At 36.4% G+C, this 18,429-nt stretch overlaps 1 protein-coding gene across 6 annotated transcripts in view; it reads left to right on the plus strand.

Annotated features, from left to right (window-relative positions):
• Window positions 1–17,486, plus strand: part of KIAA1841 (KIAA1841 ortholog) — a 57,208-nt gene extending 39,722 nt beyond the window's left edge. For 4 of the 6 annotated variants that reach the window (XM_018055283.1, XM_018055285.1, XM_018055287.1 and 1 more), the window contains 10 exons: window positions 692–788; window positions 1,768–1,800; window positions 3,260–3,359; window positions 9,466–9,557; window positions 10,438–10,455; window positions 10,916–10,944; window positions 11,023–11,096; window positions 11,576–11,664; window positions 15,984–16,075; window positions 17,073–17,486. In XM_018055283.1, the coding sequence (XP_017910772.1) occupies window positions 692–788; window positions 1,768–1,800; window positions 3,260–3,359; window positions 9,466–9,557; window positions 10,438–10,455; window positions 10,916–10,944; window positions 11,023–11,096; window positions 11,576–11,664; window positions 15,984–16,075; window positions 17,073–17,109 (661 nt within the window). In that variant the 3' untranslated portion in view covers window positions 17,110–17,486. The remainder of the gene's footprint in view (window positions 1–691; window positions 789–1,767; window positions 1,801–3,259; window positions 3,360–9,465; window positions 9,558–10,437; window positions 10,456–10,915; window positions 10,945–11,022; window positions 11,097–11,575; window positions 11,665–15,983; window positions 16,076–17,072) is intronic. The other 2 variants (XM_018055284.1, XM_018055286.1) reach the window with 1 other exon arrangement.

An 18,429-nucleotide genomic window follows, 5' to 3' on the forward strand; every position in this document is an offset into this window, starting at 1 on the left:
TTGAAATTGTGTTAGCTTACAATAAGAGCAAGCATGTGTTTGTTTGATAAGGGGGGGAAAAATATTGGAAGTCCAAGGGGAAGAGAAACTGATAATAGGAGTTCCTGGCCCACAATCCAGTTTTTGAGGGTTTTAAAAAATGTTCCTAAGTTACTCAAGACCATCTTAGCTTGACTGATTGAACTAAAAAAAAACTGATGGTTGCAACAAGTTATCTTTGCCTAGGTTTGAACTTCTTGGATTCATTAATTAATGCAATCACTTCCATCATTCTGCAGTTGCAATGGGCTATCAGGTTGAGGGTAGAAGGACCCTCTAACAAAAGCTATTCTCAAAGTAGTATCCACCATTGTAGCCTACTTTAACACCAGGCAGGTATGATGCTTGGGTGTAAGTAGTGCTCCCCCCACATGGGGTGACTTCTGCTGAGGGAATCACGAGATGCATTAAGAAATGTAAATGTTGAATGGCACACCTTATACTTAAGAACTGTATTTCTGAAGAATGGTTTATAGAACATTTGCAGTTAAAGCAGTATTGTTGGCATTTAAATTCTTAAAAAATTGGGGCATTCCCTGATGGTCCAGTGGTTAAGACTGCGTTTTCATTACTGGGACCTGGGTACGATGCAGAAAAAGAAAGAGCTTAAGAAATTGGACACTTTTTCCTAAAATGCCTTTTTCTTTTCAAGTGATTCTGGTGGTCCCTGTGATGAAAAGGGTCTAGACTGTGATGTTTTACTGGAGCCAAATACACCTTGGGGCCCCAAGAGTGGGGAGCTTAATGCTGTAAGTAGCTTGTTTCATTTATTCTTTATTTATAAAAACAACTGATGATATTTAATCTTTGACAGAACTATGGTCAGTTTAAATTAATACTGCAATTTTCATTAATAGACATTTACTGACTATCATAACAAAGTGTTATGCTGAATTAACAGGACTATAATGCTGATATTTTCTTGCCCTCAGAGAATTAATAATCAAATTTTGGGGGAAAATATAGTCTTCAGGGTTTATTATGGACAAATAGTGATTTTCAGAATAAAGATCATATGAATGGGATATTTTATCCCCTCTTAGGCCTATAAACTTTTTTGGTTTACAATCAAATACAATTTTTAAAAATTCTCTTTTTTTAAATTGTATTCAGTAATGCATTTAGTTTTTCCAAGGTTTCAAAACTGAGATGTTTTTAAGGTGATTGGAAAGCTTTGATGTGTTTGATTCCTGTGACTAACAGCCAGGGAGTCTCTCTTTGCCTGTGAATGTCCTGTCTTTGTGTTAGTTGAAGTAGCATTTACCTAAGAAAGTGAAATATTCCATGTAAAATGTGCTATAAGCTTCAGATCACTATTAGTGTTTAATTATTGACATTTATTTATAAATTATATATAAAATAGCAAATTAAATTTCTTGAATATCCATATATATATGGTTCCTTAATTTATTATAAAATATAAACATTAAAAAGTGAAATAATTCACAAAATAACATTATATTATCTCTGTATGTGATTTATTTGTCCTTTAGAAATTACACTAGGAAATGTTGATTTTTTTTCTTTTTTTTATAGACATACACATCTTTCTCTAGGCAGGGAATATAAAAAATTGTATTATATCATTTTTAGATGCGATGTTTCACCCTAGAAGGAAGCCATACTTGTAACTTTCTCCAACTCTTCTATGATATCCACATGAAAATAAGGAGCTGCAATCATAAGTAGATGCATATGTATTAATTTCTTATTTGGCTTTTTTTATAGTTCTTATCACTGAAAAACTGGACTCTGCAGCTGGTAAGTGAGAAGTGAGCAACTATATTTCACTTTCATAAATCTTTTTCCCTACATCAAAGTTTAGTTTAATAGAATCTTATAAGTATCTTATTTTATAGTGAAGCGAGTAAAGTAAAAGTCACTCAGTCGTGTCTGACTCTTTGTGACCCCATGGACTATACAGTCCATGGAATTTTCTAGGCCAGAATACTGGAGTGGATAGCCTTTCCCTTCTCCAGGGGATCTTCCCAACCCATGGATCAAATCCAGGTCTCCCGCATTACAGGCAGGTTGTTTACCAACTGAGCTATTGTAGAAAACCCTTATTTTATAGGTGTTAGTTAAATGTATAGCATCCTTTTCAGCATCTATAATTTCACATTTACTAAAAATATTATTGGCTTCCCTCATAGCTCAGTTGGTAAAGAATACACCTGCAATGCAGGAAACCCCAGTTTGATTCCTGGGTTGGGAAGATATGCTGGAGAAGGGATAGGCTACCCACTCCAGTATTCTTGGGCTTCCCTTGTGGCTTAGCTGGTAAAGAATCCGCCTGCAGTGCGGGAGACCTGGGTTTGATCCCTGGGTTGGGAAGATCCCCTGGAGAAGGGAAAGGCTACCCGCTCCAGTATTCTGGCCTGGATAATTCCATGGACTGTAAAACACGTATACTCCATTATCTGGCTGCATAACCCGTAAGTTTTCTTAAAGGACTTCTTAAAAAAGTCACTTGGAAGTCACATTTAGAATATTGAACAAAACAACAAATCAGTTAAGTTCCATTTATTTGGTTGATTGATTGACTTACTGTTTTTTCTTGCCTGTTTGCCATTACTATGCCATCTGCCACCGGTATTCATAAGAATGGAATAGAGATTTGTATCAGTGATAACAGACAGGAGGGTGGTTGGATGCATGAAATTGATGTGGATATGTTTAATCCAGGACCACATTCACCCAGAGAATGTGCACATGTACTTATTTGTTGTTTAGTTGCTAAGTCATGTCTGACTCTTTTTCAACCTCATGGACTGTAGCCCACCAGGCTCCTCTGTCCATGGGATTTCCCAGGCAAGAATACTGGGGTGGGTTGCCATTTCTTTCCCCATTGCTTGTTTATGAGACTACATTAATATTGACAATTATTGTATTTTAACTTAATTTTAATTATCAAGGAAAATATTTTCAGTTGAGAAATAGGGTTGCAGTTCAGCAAATACTAAGTACCTATAATGTGCCCATCACTCTGCTAGAACCTATGAAAATAGTAAATTTTCTAAATATTTAATATAAAGTTATCCTGTCTTAAATGTAGAAATTCTTAGATCTATTTCCCAAATGTTGTGCTAGACAGTGGTCATTTTATCAGTTTTTGTTTGGCTTATTCATCCAGAATAAGTAGATAAATGTGTTTGGAAGAATTCATTGGTGATGTGATAAGATAAAATTTTAATATGGTATGTTTTGTCTTTTATTTTAGAAACAACAGTCATTATTTTCAGAAGAAGAAGAATATACCACTGGGTCCGAGGTCACTGAAGATGAAGTTGGAGATGAAGAAGAAGTATCCAAGAAACAAAGTATGGATTTCTAAGTTGAAACTCATCTCAGTTTTATGAGGAGGCTATATCCTGAAGGATTTAATGCAAGGGATGAGTTCTTCATCAAGATTCTCTAACCCTGACACTAACACAGAACACTCATAAAGTTATTTTTAAAAAGTGTGGTATACTAAGAAATAATCCTCCGAGCTTTCATTTCAGGTATAACTTAATGGGTTTCTCAAAATATGTGACTACATCAGTATACCTGAGATGATTTGAAATGACACTCAAATGAAGCATTAAATAATAGTCATCAAAGTATGATTTTTTTTAACAATTAAAAAACATTATTTTATACAACTGTAAATTGAACTTGTATCAAAAATTTTTAACTCATTAAAGTTAAAATGAGAGAACTAGCAGAGAAAAGTTAGGGTTAGGGTTAGGCATTTGACAACTCAGGTATTTATAGGCATTTTAAAAAAAGAATGTTGAAAAAAAGATTGCAAATTAGATACAAAACTGATTAATGTTCTACAGGGCAGTAAATCCATAATCTTTGGGGTTATCTTTCCTGTTAGAAATAATTTGCATTTCTGTTAGACATAAAAATTTGCATGGTAACATGAAACTTCACAGCACCTAGGCTTTCATCAATAGACATTTTTCTCTTTATATATTACTATATTTCACTTGCTTGTATGTACTTTGTTAAAGATTTTTTATTAGTGCTCATGAGGGATATTTGCCTGTAGTTTTTTTATGATGTCATCTCCAAATTTTGTTATCAGGTTAATACCAACCTCATAAAATGAGTTGGAAAATGTTCACTACCCTTTTCTGAAAGAATCTGTGTAGTATTTGTATTCTTTGGCCCTAAAATGTGCGATAAAATTTAGCAGTGAAGTCATTTGGGCCTGGAGTCTTCTTTATAGGAAGGTTTTTAACTATGAATTCAGTGTCTTTTATTAATACAGTGCTATTCAAGTTTTCTATTTCTTCTTAAATCTGTTTCGACAACTTCTTTCGAGGAATATGTCCATTTTATCCAAATTGTCATTGTCAGATTTATTAGCATGAGGTTGCTCATAGTATTTTCTTATCCTTTTCTATCTGAAGGATCTCTGGTGGTGGTGTTCTTTCATTCCTGGTATTGTTAATTTGTGTTTTATATTCCTTTTTTCTTGATCAGTTTAGCTACGGGTTTATTAGTTTTATTGATCTTTGCCAGGAACCAGCTTTTGATTTCGTAGACTTTCTCTGTAGTTTGTCTATTTTATATTTCATTGATTTTCAGTCTTGTATTTACTGTTTTCTTCCTTGAACTTAATTTGGACTTAATTTCCCCTTTTTTCTAGCTTCTTAATGTGGAAACTTCAATCTAGTATAAGCATTTAAAACTATAAGACTCACTCTAAACACTGCTTTTTAAGTATTTCTCATAGATTTTGGTATATCTTGTTTTCATTTATATTTAGTACAAAATATTTTCTAATTTCGCTCATGATTTTGTCTTTGACCCATGTATTGCTCAGTAATGTGTTTAATTTCCAAATATTTTCAGATTTTCTGAATACTTTTCAGTTGTAGATTTCTCATATAATTCCATTGTGATTGAAAAATGTACTCTCTGTGCTTTCATCTTCTAAGTTTTATTGATACATGTTCCAGATGTGCATGAAAACAATGTGAATTCTGCTCTTTTTGGTGGAGTAGTCTGTAAATGTAGAGTGAAGTCGGTTTGATTTTCTAGTGCTCATTTTCTGACTTCTTGTTCTATCAATTAGTAAGAGATTAGTATTGAAATCTCAAGCTATCATGTTAATTTATGTATTTTTCCTTTCAAGTCTGTCAGCTTTTGAGTTATGTGTGGGTTAGAGCTTTGTAACTGGGCACATATACAATTATAGTGTATTGACTCTTTGATCATGATACAGTTTCCCAAGTGGCGCAGTGGTGAAGAATCTGCCTGCCAGTGCAGGAGACTCAAGAGACGTGGGCTCAATCCCTGGGTTGGGACGATCCCCTGGAGTAGGAAATGGCAACTGACTCCAGTATTCTTGACTGGAAAATTCCATAGAGAGAGGAGCCTGATGAACTACAGTCCATGGGGTCTCAAAGAGTCAAGACATGACTGAGCAGCAGGCATGGCATGGCATAGTATGTGTTTGAACTTTGTAATTAGGCATATATACATTTATAGTGTACTGACTATTTTATCATGATGGAGCCCTCTTTATTTATAGTAGAACTGCTTATCTTAAAGTCTGTTTTGTTTAATTTTAACATAATCACTCTAGATTTGTTTTGTTTACCATTTTAATGACATATCTTTCTCCTATCCTTTTATTTTCAACAATATTTTAATTTGAAGTATGCATCTTATAGATAGCATATTATTGGAAATTGCTTTCTTATCCAGTTTGACAATCTCTGCATTTTGACTGGACCATTTATTGTATTTATATTTAATATGTTTATTGATATGGTTGTGTTAGGTTTGCCATTTTGCTATTCATTTGCTAATTGGCTCAAATGTTTTGTTTCTGTGTTTCTCCTTTCCTGCTTTTTTTGTACTAAGAAAATAATTTTAGTATATTATTTAAATTATTAGCTTTTTAGTTATATTTCTTTGCATTTGATTGTTCTAAAGATTTCAACATGCTTTTTTAATCTGTCACAGTCTACTTAAAGGTAATATGAATTACTCCAGGTAAAATATTAACATAAGAACCTTTAGAGAAGGGAACAAAGAAAAATATATACCTTTACTCCTTTATATTTACCAACGAGTTTATTGTTTGTGTCTATATCTTTGTTACCATCTGATGTTATTTTCTTTCATTCATTCATTCATTCATGAGTGAAAGTCTCTCAGTGTGTCCGACTCTTTGCGACCCCATGGATTCTTAACCAACTGAGCGTGAAGGACTTCTTATTTCCTGTAGCGCAAGTATACTGCAAGTGTACTAGTGAATTCTCTTGCTTTTATTCACCTGAAAATGTCTTTATTTTGCTTTTGTTTTTGAAGTACAGTTTTCTCAATTTATAATTCTTGATTAACAACTTTTTTCTTTTAGCACTTCTTTTTAAATTTGGAAGATAATTGCTTTATAATGTTGTATTGGTTTCTATCATACAGCAGCACTAATCAGCCATAACTGTATAACTATATATCTATATATTGCCTTCTTTCAGCACTTAAATATTTCAGTCTTCTGCCCTCCATTGTTTCTGAGAAGTTAGTCCTTGTGATAAAAATTTCCCCTGTTATGTATATAATGTATACTTTTAATCTTGCTGCTTTCGAGATTTATCTTTTTATTTTTGACTTTTAGAAGCTTGACTGCAGTATGCCTAGATGTGATTTTCTTTGTGTTTATTTTATTTGGGACTTGTTGAACTTTTTGAATCTATAAATTGTTATCTTACAGTCATTATTTCTTTCAAGTATTTTTTGTGCCCCTTTGTCACATTTGTTTTCTGGGTCTCCAATGGCCTTTTGATACTGTTTCTGAGGCTCTGGGTCTTTTCTTCAGTCATGTCTCCCCCCTGACTGGATAATTTCTAATCCTTGACTTCACATTCATGATTCATTTTTCTGCCACTTCAGATTTTCTTTTGAGCCTGTCTGCTACATTTTTTAACTTTTTCAGTTCAGTTATTCCTTTCAGCTCTAGAATTTACCCCCTGGTTCTTCTTTTGTATTTTCTGTTTATGTGTTGAGATTCTCTCTACCATTTTTCCTTTGAACATGTTTGTAACAGTTACTTTGAAATTATTGTCTCCCAGGTCCAACATGCTGGCCTTCTCAATCAGTTTCTATCAACTGTTTCTTCTGAGTGGATCATACTTATTTTCTTTATCTCATGACTTTTGGGTGAAAACTAAATTCTGTAGATTATCTTTGTGCAACTCTGAAACCTTTTATTCTCCTAAGAATTGTTGGGATTTTTGTTCTCATAAGCAGTTAACCTGCCTAAGCCATGCTGCAAAATCCGTCTCCCTGCTGGTGTCTCTGCACAGGTTTTTTTGCCTGCTAACTGCTGCTGCTTTTGGCTGCCCTCACCTCAAAGGCCACACCAGCCTGTGTAGTTTAGTGAGCCTCTTCTGGTACTATGTCTCGGTTTCTCATAAAGTTCATGCGGAAGAAAGAAATCTGCTCTGGGTTGCTTCATGGTCACCAAAACTGTTGACTGAAAAAATATATTCACATTCTGAAAGTAGAGAGCTATTTTATCTGGTGGGAATGTTTAGGACACTGAGCCCAGGACACAGCATCTCAGTAGCTCTGAGAAAACTGCTCCATGGAGGCAGGAGGACGTTAGACTATATACAAGTTTGCAACAAATAGAGCAGGCAGTCTGAACATCAAGATCAGGTATCAGTGAAGGAACTGAGCATTCTGTGTATGAGAAGATGCAAGCCTCTGGGCTCACTGAATTCATTTCTTTCATGTGCACCTCAGCTATCTGGGGTCAATCCTGTTCCTTGTTCACCTTGCTTCTTGCATTCCCCCAGCTCCTCAGCAGTCACCATGGAGGCTGGCAGCATCTGCAGGATGACAGTTTGGGGAGTTTAGTGGTCAGCCAAGGAAAGAATTTACTGGGGGCTCACCTACTTGGTGGTTTCCTTGCTTTGGAGTTCCCCCTAAATTCCTGCTTGTTTTTCCAGTCCCAGGTCTGACCTGTGATAATTCAAGCCAGCAAGACTCTCAGAAGCTCAAGCTAAAAACAGTTTGGGGAAGTCATTCAAAGGCACAGGAAATGTGCCTCCTCTCACAGAGAGCAGTTCTGTCTTCCAGTGATCAACACCCCACCCTGGTTTCTGCTTGCCTTTTTAGATGAGCTTCCTAGGGTCTCCTGTGTACTTGCATAGTTTAACATTCAGCTCAGAATTTGGGCATAGCTTATGTTCACATTTTAGGCCTCAGATCTCTTTCTTGTTTTCAAAATTTTCCCCTTTGAATTCCTAGCACCTCTGTTGCTTTGAACTCTATCATTTTCTCCCTGCAACTCAAGGTTATAATTTTTCTCCCTGAGCTGAGGAGGGAGAAAGTGCCGTCAGATAAGGAAGCTTTTTTCACATGTAAACAGAGGACTCTCTCTCTTCCTTTGATTATTCTCCAGTATCTGCAGATGATTGTTTATATGATTTTTGTTCTGTTTTTATCATTATTGTGGGGGGAGGAATTGTCCACCCTTTCACACTGCTGTTATCATGTAGCCCACCCTATCATGGCTTTTAGCAATATAACACTTGTTAATCTCCCACATGAACAGAGAGACACATGTCAGGGGCCCAGGGCCAGCAGAAAAATAAATCTATCTAGATTCTAAATGTTGTTTTGTCTTTATTCTGTTATCTTCAAGATTGTCTTCTATGTAGCACATTTTACAGGCTTTTCATTTGGTAGTGGTGAAGTTTCTTTTTTAAGATAGAGCAAAAACTGTAAAGATGGTGTGCAAATAATTGATAATTGGGAGACAGCAATCTAATGTATTATTATCAACCTTCCAACCTTGTTTTTAGAGAAATACTTCTTTCCCCTCCCTCTTTTTTTGCCTGTCTCCTTTCTCCACTAAACTGTCAGCCAAGAGTAAGGTCTGAATGTTCATTACAGGAATGCCCTCATTTTGAATACAGTTCCCAGATCTGCTTCTTCCTAGGATCATTTATGTTCTACCTCCATTTTTACCCTCATAGCCCAACCTCCTGTGTGAACAAAGGCATTTTAAAGATTTTGTGTATGTGAGCTCTTCTTTCCTCCCCTTCTCAATTTGTGATTTTTGGGGTTACAGTTATTTTTTATATTGAAAAATTTGGAATTAGGAGATGACTCCACTGTCACATTAGATTCAGGGAAATAAATATGTGTAATTTCCCCAACATTTTTCTACATTTAATTTCACTGGGACTTGGAATTCATTGCCCTCATTTTTTCCCTAAGATTTTCACCAAGTAGAAAGAAGAAAAGTCAATGAACCTCTGTAAAGCACTTTTAGTTTTGTTTCTCCACATATTTACTATTTATCTAAAGGTAATTTTTTAGTTTTTAAAAACAGTGTTTTGTTTTTTCAGTGATTTTATTGTTTGGATGTGACAAGTGCATGGGCTGATAACACTGATGTTCTATTATCAGGAAAAAAGGAGAAGCCAAAGAAGTTCGCTAAACAACCAAAAAAGCAGATGTCTTCACCCTGTGGTCAGAAGAAAGAAAAGGCACTGGAGAAGGTAACTATAAATTATCTATTACTGTTCTAAAGTTTGTATTAAGAAATAAGCAGGAAAAATCTGGAAAAGAAGAGCTACGAGGACCACAGTGAAATGCTAGCAGTGTAAAGATGAGTAAAGAATCTCTGTAAAGACTGAGATTAAAGATCTCTAAGGTATATTGACACATGAAGAAAGGAAAGTGAAGTATAAGAAAGATAAATCAGCAGTTTTGGATTAGCATATACAAACTACTATATATAAAATAGACAACAAGATCCTATAGCGCAGAGGACTATATTCGACGTCTTATAATAAACTACAATGGAAAAGAATGTGAAAAAGAATATATAAATGTATATATATCATGGGCTTACCCTGGTAGCTCAGACAGTAAAGAATCTGCCTGCAATATGGAAGACCCAGGTTTGGTCCCTGGGTTGGGAAGATTCCCCCAGAGAAGGGAATGGCTATCCACTCCAGAGTGTGTGTGTGAAAATATATATTTATAAGCTGAATCACTTTATACCAGAAACTAACACACCATTGCAAATTAACTATACTTTAAGAGAAGAAGAAAAAAGGAGAAGTGCAGAGCAGTATGTATAGTGGTATATTATGCTACCATTTATGTAGAATAGATAAAGAAATACATATGAATTTTCTTATGTATCCATAAAATAGCTATAGAAAGCTATTTCAGAAATTGATAAAATTGGTTGCCTCTAAGGAAGGGAACTGAATATCTAGGGGGAAGGACAGAAAATTTTTTACTGTGTGTCCTATTTATACTTCTTAAATTTTGAACCAATATTACTTATTCAAAAAATAAAACAGTTTTTAGAATTGATTATATTTTATGACCTTTTAAAATTATTCTTATTTCCTCATGCCTTCAAAGGAAGGAGTAAAAAGCCAGGTAGGAATAAGAGAACAGTATGACTACTGTTGGCTAAAAGAGGAACTGTGGATTCTAAAAATGTGTGAAAAACTGGGGCAGAGACACATTCCACACAGTATATGTTGGATGGATTGCACATTCATCTCCATGTTAAGGACCACAGGCATAGAATGAGTGAATTCTAAAAGACTGCATTAGAGGTGGGGGGCTTCCAGGTCAGATAAATAAAACAGGTTCAAATTCTAGGTCTCTTTCCTTTTGGATAAGTTTCTTAACTCCTCTGAAACTGTTTTAATATAGAGATAATAATAGCATCTATCTCACATGGTTGTTGCAAAGCTTCAATGAAACAATGCTTGTAATGCTCTTGGTACAGTATCTTGTACCCAATAAATATAAACTCTTTTTTGTTATTACCTATAACACTAATCAGTAAATATGTTCTAATTGGGCCTTAATGTTGTCTACTTTTTTTTAGTCAACTTCTAGAGATGTGTCTCCTTTCATGTGAGTATTATTCCTTAATCCAGTCAAATGTTCACTCTAAAAACATCAATGCTGATTTTTGTTTAATTTTTTCAATAGTGTGAGTATGCAGAAGAATAAGTGGGATGCCACAAGATCCTTGAGATTCAACCAAGATGCACAAAGAGAAGATGGTAAGTAGTAGTATTTGGGTAATGTACAAATTGGCTATAAATAGCAATGATAGGAGTCTTTTATGAAGTATGCTGAATAGCTTTAAAGGTTCCAACTGGAATAAGGCCCCCAATTAGCACATGTCCTCAGGCACCAACCAGAGTTTCATTACTAGACAACCCCAGTAGATAACTGTGGTTTCATGCATCCGTCGTTCTGAGGTCTTTCAGACTGACTTTCATCCACCGCTGCCACTCTCAAGAAAGCTGAATATGTCTTCAGCTGATTTACAGTCATCTTAAAAGCAGCCCAGTTATATATATGTGAGCCATTTTGCTACTTGAAGCCTAAAGTCCTTCAAAGATAAATAGGTGTATGTGTCTGCAAATAATATACAGTGGTGTTTTCATGGACTTTTGATAATTGCAGTCTTCTTTAAGAAATAAAAATTACTAAACATCCTCATAAAAAGTAAGATTTATTAATTTTTACCTTTCAGATCAGCGGCGGATGTCTGAAATTACTGGGCACCTAATAAAGATGAGATTGGGAGATCTCGATCGAGTCAGGTCAAGGGAAGCCAAAGAAGTAAGAATTACCTACTCACGTATGGTGCTTGCTTAGTACTCTTTCCTACTTTATTTTCATCACAAGTATAAAGATGCTTTATGATTTTAAAAGAGTACATTTTTAATATATTTTTATATTCTGTACCAGTTAGCCAGTTCATTCACATAAAAGTTTTTCACCACCTCTTATGGTCCATAGACCTGTGTAACACACATAGTAAAGTACACTGTCGCTAAAAGTATAGTATCCAGGAACAGATTAACTTCATTGTGGAAGGTGACCTCCTGGATTTGCTAATTTTATCAGCTCTGTATCGGTGCTTAGATGTTATCTTTAAAATAAGATGTTATCTTACTATAAAAATGATAACAAGAAATACCTGTACTCTTACTGAATTACATATTAGTTATAACATTATATATCATTGTTAGTATCAGTATTATATATTTACAGTAACTTTTGCCCCTAATGCTTTTATTGAAAAATTTGCTTCCCTACAAGAAGAAACAGGAAAAAAAATCTTTATCACCATGGGTTAGACAAATATTTCTTAGCTACACCACCAAAAGCATGATCCATAAAAGAAAAAATTTGGATTTCATCAAAATTTAAAACTTGTTTTTGAAAGGCATTATTAAGAGAATGAAAAAACAAACCATAAACTGTGAGAAAATAAACAGCCCAATAAAAAGAAGCAGGCAAAAAATTAACCATAGACTTCGAGAGAAGGTAGCACAAGAAAAGATGGCAACATCATTAGTCATCTTTTTTGTTTGTTTTTGCAGTCTTGTCCCACTCTTTTGTGACCCCCTGGACTGTAGTCCACCAGGCACCTCTGTGCATGGGATTTCCCAGGCAAGAATACTGGAGCAGAGGATTTCCTTCTCCAGAGGATCTTCCTGACCCAGGGATTGAATTTCTGTCTCCTGCAGTGCAGGCAGATTCTTTACTGCTGAGCCACCACCAGAAACGCCATTAGTCATAATTATTGTTGTTCAGTCACTAAGTCTTGTCCTACTCTTTGTGACCCCATGGAATGTAGCATACCAAGGCTCCTCTGTCCTCCACTATCTCCTGAAGTTTGCTCAGACTCTTGTCCATTGGATCAGCGATGCTAACTATCTTATCCTCTGCTGCCCACTTCTCCTCTTGCCATCAGTCTTTTTCAGCATCAGAGTCTTCACCAGTGAGTCAGCTCTTCACATCACATGGCTACAGTATTGGAGCTTTAGCATCAGTCCTTTCAATGAATATTCAGGGTTGATTTCCTCTAGGATTGACTGGTTCGATCTCCTTGCCGTCCAGGGGACTGTCAAGGAGTTTTCTCCAGCACCACAATTCGAAAGCATCTGTTCTTTGGTGCTCAGTCTTCTTTATGATCCAACCCTCATATCCATACTTGACTACTGGGAAAACCATAGCCTTGACTATACGAACCTTTGTCAGCAGAGTGGTAGCTCTGCTTTTGAATATGCTGTCTAGATTTGGCTTAGTTTTCCTTCTAAGGAGCAAGCGTCTTTTAATTTCATGGCTGCAGTCAAAATTTCACCATGAAATTTTGGAGTGTCCACAGTGATTTTGGAGTCCAAGAAGGTAAAATATGTCACTGCTTCTACTTTTTCTGCTTCTATTAAAATCTGTCACTGCTTCTACTTTTTCTGCTTCTATTTGCCATGAAATGATGGGACCAAATGCCATGATCTTACTTTTTTGATGTTGAGTTTCACTACCCCCCATCAAGAGGCTCTTCAGTTCCTCTTCACTTCCTGCCATTAGAGTGGTATCATCTGCATATCTGAGGATGTTGATATTTCTCCTAGCAGTCTTGATTCCAGCTTGTGATTCATCCAGCCCAGCATTTCACATGATATACTCTGTGTAAAAGTTAAGTAAGCAGGTTGACAGTATTTAGCCTTGATGTATTCCTTTCCCAGTTTTGAACCAGTCCATTGTTCCATGTCTGGTTCTAGCTGTTACTTCTTGACCCACATACAGTTTCTCAGGAGACAGATAAGGTGGTCCAGTATTCCCAGTTCCTTAAGAATTTTCCAGCTATTATGATCCACACAGTCAAAGGCTCTAGCATAGTCAATGAAGCAGAAGTAGACATTTTCTGAAATTCCCTTGCTTTTTCCGTGATCCCACAAATGTTGACAATTTGATCTGTTTCCTCTGCCTTTTATAAACCCAGCTGTACATCTGGAAGTTCTCAGTTCACATACAGTTGAAGCCTAGCTTGAAGGATTTTGAGCATTACCATGCTAGCATGTAAAATGAGTACAATTGTGCAGTAGTTTGAACATTCTTTGATATTGCCCTTTTTTTGGAATGGAATGAAAACTGACCTTTTCCAGTCGTGTGGCCACTGCTGAGTTTTCCAAATTTGCTGACATATTGAGTATAGCACTTTAACAGCATCATCTTTTAGAATTTGAAATAGCTCAACTGGAATTCCATCACCTCCACTAGCTTAGTTTGTAGTGATGCTTCTTAAGGCCCACTTGACTTCATACTCCAGGATGTCTGGCTCTAGGTGAGTGATAACACCATGGTGGTTATCTGGGTCATTAAAACCTCTCCTGTATAGTTCTTCTGTATATTCTTGCCACCTCTTCTTCATCCCTTCTGTTTCTGTTAGGTCCATACCTTTTTTTTCCTTTATCGTGCCCATCCTTGCATAAAATGTTCCCTTGACATCTCCAGTTTTCTTAAAGAAATCTCTAGTCTTTCCCATTCTGTTGTTTTCCTCTTTCTTTGCATTGTTCATTGTAGAAGGCCGCCTTATCTCTTCTTGCTTTTTCTCTGGAACTCTGCATTCAGTTGGGTATATCTTTCCTTTTTTCCTTTGCCTTTCACTTCACTTCTTTATTAGTGAAGCCTCCTCAGATAGCCTCTTTGCCTTCTTAGTCATTCAGTTCAGTTCAGTTCAGTCACTCAGTCGTGTCCGACTCTTTGCGACCCCATGAATCGCAGCACGCCAGGCCTCCCCGTCTGTCACCAACTCCCGGAGTTCACTCAGACTCACTTCCATCAAGTCAGTGATGCCATCCAGCCATCTCATCCTCTGTTGTCCCCTTCTCCTCCTGCCCCCTATCCCTCCCAGCATCAGAGTCTTTTCCAATGAGTCAACTCTTCGCATCAGGTGGCCAAAGTGCTGGAGTTTCAGCTTTAGCATCATTCCTTCCAAAGAAATCCCAGGGCTGATCTCCTTCAGAATGGACCAGTTGGATCTCCTTGCAGTCCAAGGGACTCTCAAGAGTCTTCTCCAACACCACAGTTCAAAAGCCTCAATTCTTTGGTGCTCAGCTTTCTTCACAGTCCAGTTCTCACATCCATACATGGCCACTGGAAAAGCCATAGCCTTGACTAAACGGACTTTTGTTGGCAAAGTAATGTCTTTGCTTTTCAATATGCTATCTAGGTCATTAGGGAAACATAAATTAATCCCTCAACAAGATACCACTATACACCTACTAAAATGTCTAAAAAAAATTTTTTTAATGTGCTAACAATAATATAGAGCAACTGGAACTGTCATATATAACTAGTAAGGATGCAAAAGGGAATGGCTACTTTGGACAACAGTTTGCTTGTTTCTTATATTGTTTAATGTTTACTCACCATACAGATCATTTCACACATCTTTACAGGGGCTTTATTTAGAATTGTTAAAAACTAGAAACAACCCAAATGTCCTTTACTTGATAAGTGAATAAGACTGTGGTATATATTAAAAAAAATGAGCTACTGATACATGCTGCAACATAAGTGAATCTCCTACACATTATGGTAAGTGAAAGAAGCCTTATTCAAAAGGCTGTAAGCTATATGATTCTGTATATATATAAGGTTCTGGAAAATGTATAGGGACATAAAACAGATAAGTAGGGGAATTCCCTGGCGGTCCAGTGGTTAGGACTCTGTTCTTTCACTGCCAAGGGCGCAAGCTCTATGCTTGGTCAGGGAACTAAGATCCTGCAAACTACACAGACCAGCCAAGAAAAATAGCCCAAAAGTTGATGGTTGCCAGAATTTGTACTGTAAAGTCATCAAATCATTGGCCTTAAAAGGGGGCACTAGGGGATTTTCTTGGGGTGATGGAACTGGGTTATGTCTCCGTTATAAGTGTTCACACAACTGTATGCATTTGTCAAAATTCAACTCAGAACAGTACACTAAATAGGGTGAATTTTAAAGTAAAATAGCACGTATAAATTATAACTGAAAGAGCCAAATTTTTTAATTTAAAAAATAAAAAATTGCTTCTAAATTCAAAAGTAATGCTGTTTCAGTTATTGGTTCCATATAGATAGTAACTTAATTTTGCTCCTTTACAGTTTGCAGGAGGTATTTATTCCAGGCTTGAAGCACAAATCAAGGCCTCAGTGCCAGTCAGTGCTCGGCAGAGCAGCTCGGAAAAAAACACAAGGTAAATCAGCAGAAGTGAATTCAGAATGCCAGCTCTGAAGTGATGATATATATTTGTTTTTTCTTAAGGGAAAAACCATATGAATACTAGAAGCACATAATTTGAGTTTGGTTTTATTTTGTTTGGAGATTAGATCAACAAGACATTAGTCAGAACGAGATTTTAACTTAAAGAGTTAAGACTGTAAAAGGTCATGATGACAAAATTTAATGAAAGTATAGCTTTTTAAAATCAGTTTTCTGTTTATTGAGTCAGCTCGGTTCCGAGCCAACAACTGACAAATGTAAGCTGTAGTGCCACTGCAAACTAGCAGGATTTTTATGCTGTTTATTGATAACATATTACTACTTTGTATAAATCATTGAAATTTTCTTATTTCTTGTTCTCTCTTTATAAAATCTGACTTGTGGGACTTCCCTGGAGGTTCAGTGGTTAAGACTCCATGCTTCCACTACAGGGGGCTGGTCCAAGAACTAAGATCCCTCATACTGTGCAATGGGGCCAAAGAAAAAGAATACCTAACTTGTATGTTCTGTGTCACTTTACAGCACAAATTTTCTTTGAAAGATTAGCAGTTCCTGAAAATTGATCATTAATACTACAGATCCAAATGCCTTATCTGCAATTCTGAAATCCAGAAAACTCAGAAAGCCCAAAGTTTTTTTCATACATTTGTGGCAACTCAAACCTGATCTGAGCTACTGTGGGGCTATTTGTAGTTTTTATTTATCCTACTTAATATAAATGATCATTTGTGTCAGTAAAGAAATACTCATGTGTTTGGTTAAGGGGGACTACTACAGACTCATAATATTAAAAATTAAAAAATACCTGAATTTCAAAGTACATTTCATTCCAAGAATTTTTAAAGTGGATTATGGAGGTATATGAATTTTCATTAAATTTTGACTGTCAATTTGACTTAACCTAAAGCAGTGGCAACTTCTTATTGTTTTAGAAGCACCTCTTACGTTCTTTTCTGTTTAAAAAAATCTAGGTCTAAAAGTCGTCTTGGTCAAGGTCGTCCTATGTAAAGTACCTTAAAATATAAGAAGACAGAAGACATACCTCTGGACACTTGAAATTGCTTACTTGAAGATCTTCGGAATGATTACTTCTAAATGTTTTAAGTTATTTATTAAATATTCTTGCAAACCACATAAATCTAGTGGTAAGGGAAATATATAAGTTAAGTCTTATGAAATTATAAATATGAAACTTCTTAAATCTGATTTTCCTTTGGTATTGAGAGAATTCATTCTTAAGTAGGTTGATAAGGAGTCTGGGGCCCTCACAGAGGAGGAAGGGATCTGGGGCCCTCGAGAAGGAGAAAGGGGTCTGGAGCTCTCAAGGAGAAAAGGACAAACATTTTTTTTTCTACATTAGTCACATAAAACATTTTTTCTTTAAGCCCAGGCTCAGATGGTAAAGCATTTGCCTGCAGTGCGGGAGACCCGGGTTTGATCCCTGGGTGGGGAAGATCCCCTGGAGAAGGAAATGGCAACCCACTCCAGTACTCTTGCCTGGAAAATTCCATGGACAGAGGAGGCTTGTTGGCTACAGTCCATGGGGTCGGCAAGGAGTTGGACACGACTGAGGGACTTCACTTCACTTAATGACTCAAGGGTATGTTTTTCCTTAAGCTCTGTACTAATGATTATGTATGGCTTAGACAGTAAAGCGTCTGTCTACAATGCGGGAGACCTGGGTTCGATCCCTGGGTCAGGAAGATCCCCCGGAGAAGGAAATGGCAATCCACTCCTGTCCTATTGCTTGGAAAATCCCATGGACAGAGGAGCCTGGTAGGCTACAGTCCATGGGGTTACAAAGAGTTAGACTGAGCTACTTCACTTTAATGATTATGTAACAGCAATGTGTCTTGCTCTAGGACATGTTTATCCTTCTTAACAAGAACCTTCTGACTAATCTTGTTATGATGTTTGTTGTGAGAGTGAGTCTGGTAAGACCTTTCTATTGTTAGTTGAATCTTGTTAATTTAAGATGTATGTTTTGGGAGTGGGTCTGATAAAAGTATATAAGGCCTTGATAAGACTATGGAGGGGGGACACTCTCCATCCCCTTTCTGATGTCTATATCAGAAGGTTTCTCTGTCCCTTTTTATACTTTAATAGAACTCTCCTACACAAAAGCTCTTGAGTGATCAAGCTTCGTTCCTAGTCCTGAAGCTGAAATCTTCAGAGATCACGAATCCAACATCATTCACCGTTAGCTATCAGTGTGATGCTAGGCTATGTAAAAAATTAGTATTTAGAAATTTACATAGTTAAGACTCCCAGGTATTTGTTATGCTTTATTTATTTGAAAGAGAAGAGGCCTAAACTCTCAAATAGCTA

Source organism: Capra hircus, chromosome 11 (genome assembly GCF_001704415.2).
Source record: "Capra hircus breed San Clemente chromosome 11, ASM170441v1, whole genome shotgun sequence".
NCBI classification, from domain to species: domain Eukaryota; kingdom Metazoa; phylum Chordata; class Mammalia; order Artiodactyla; family Bovidae; genus Capra; species Capra hircus.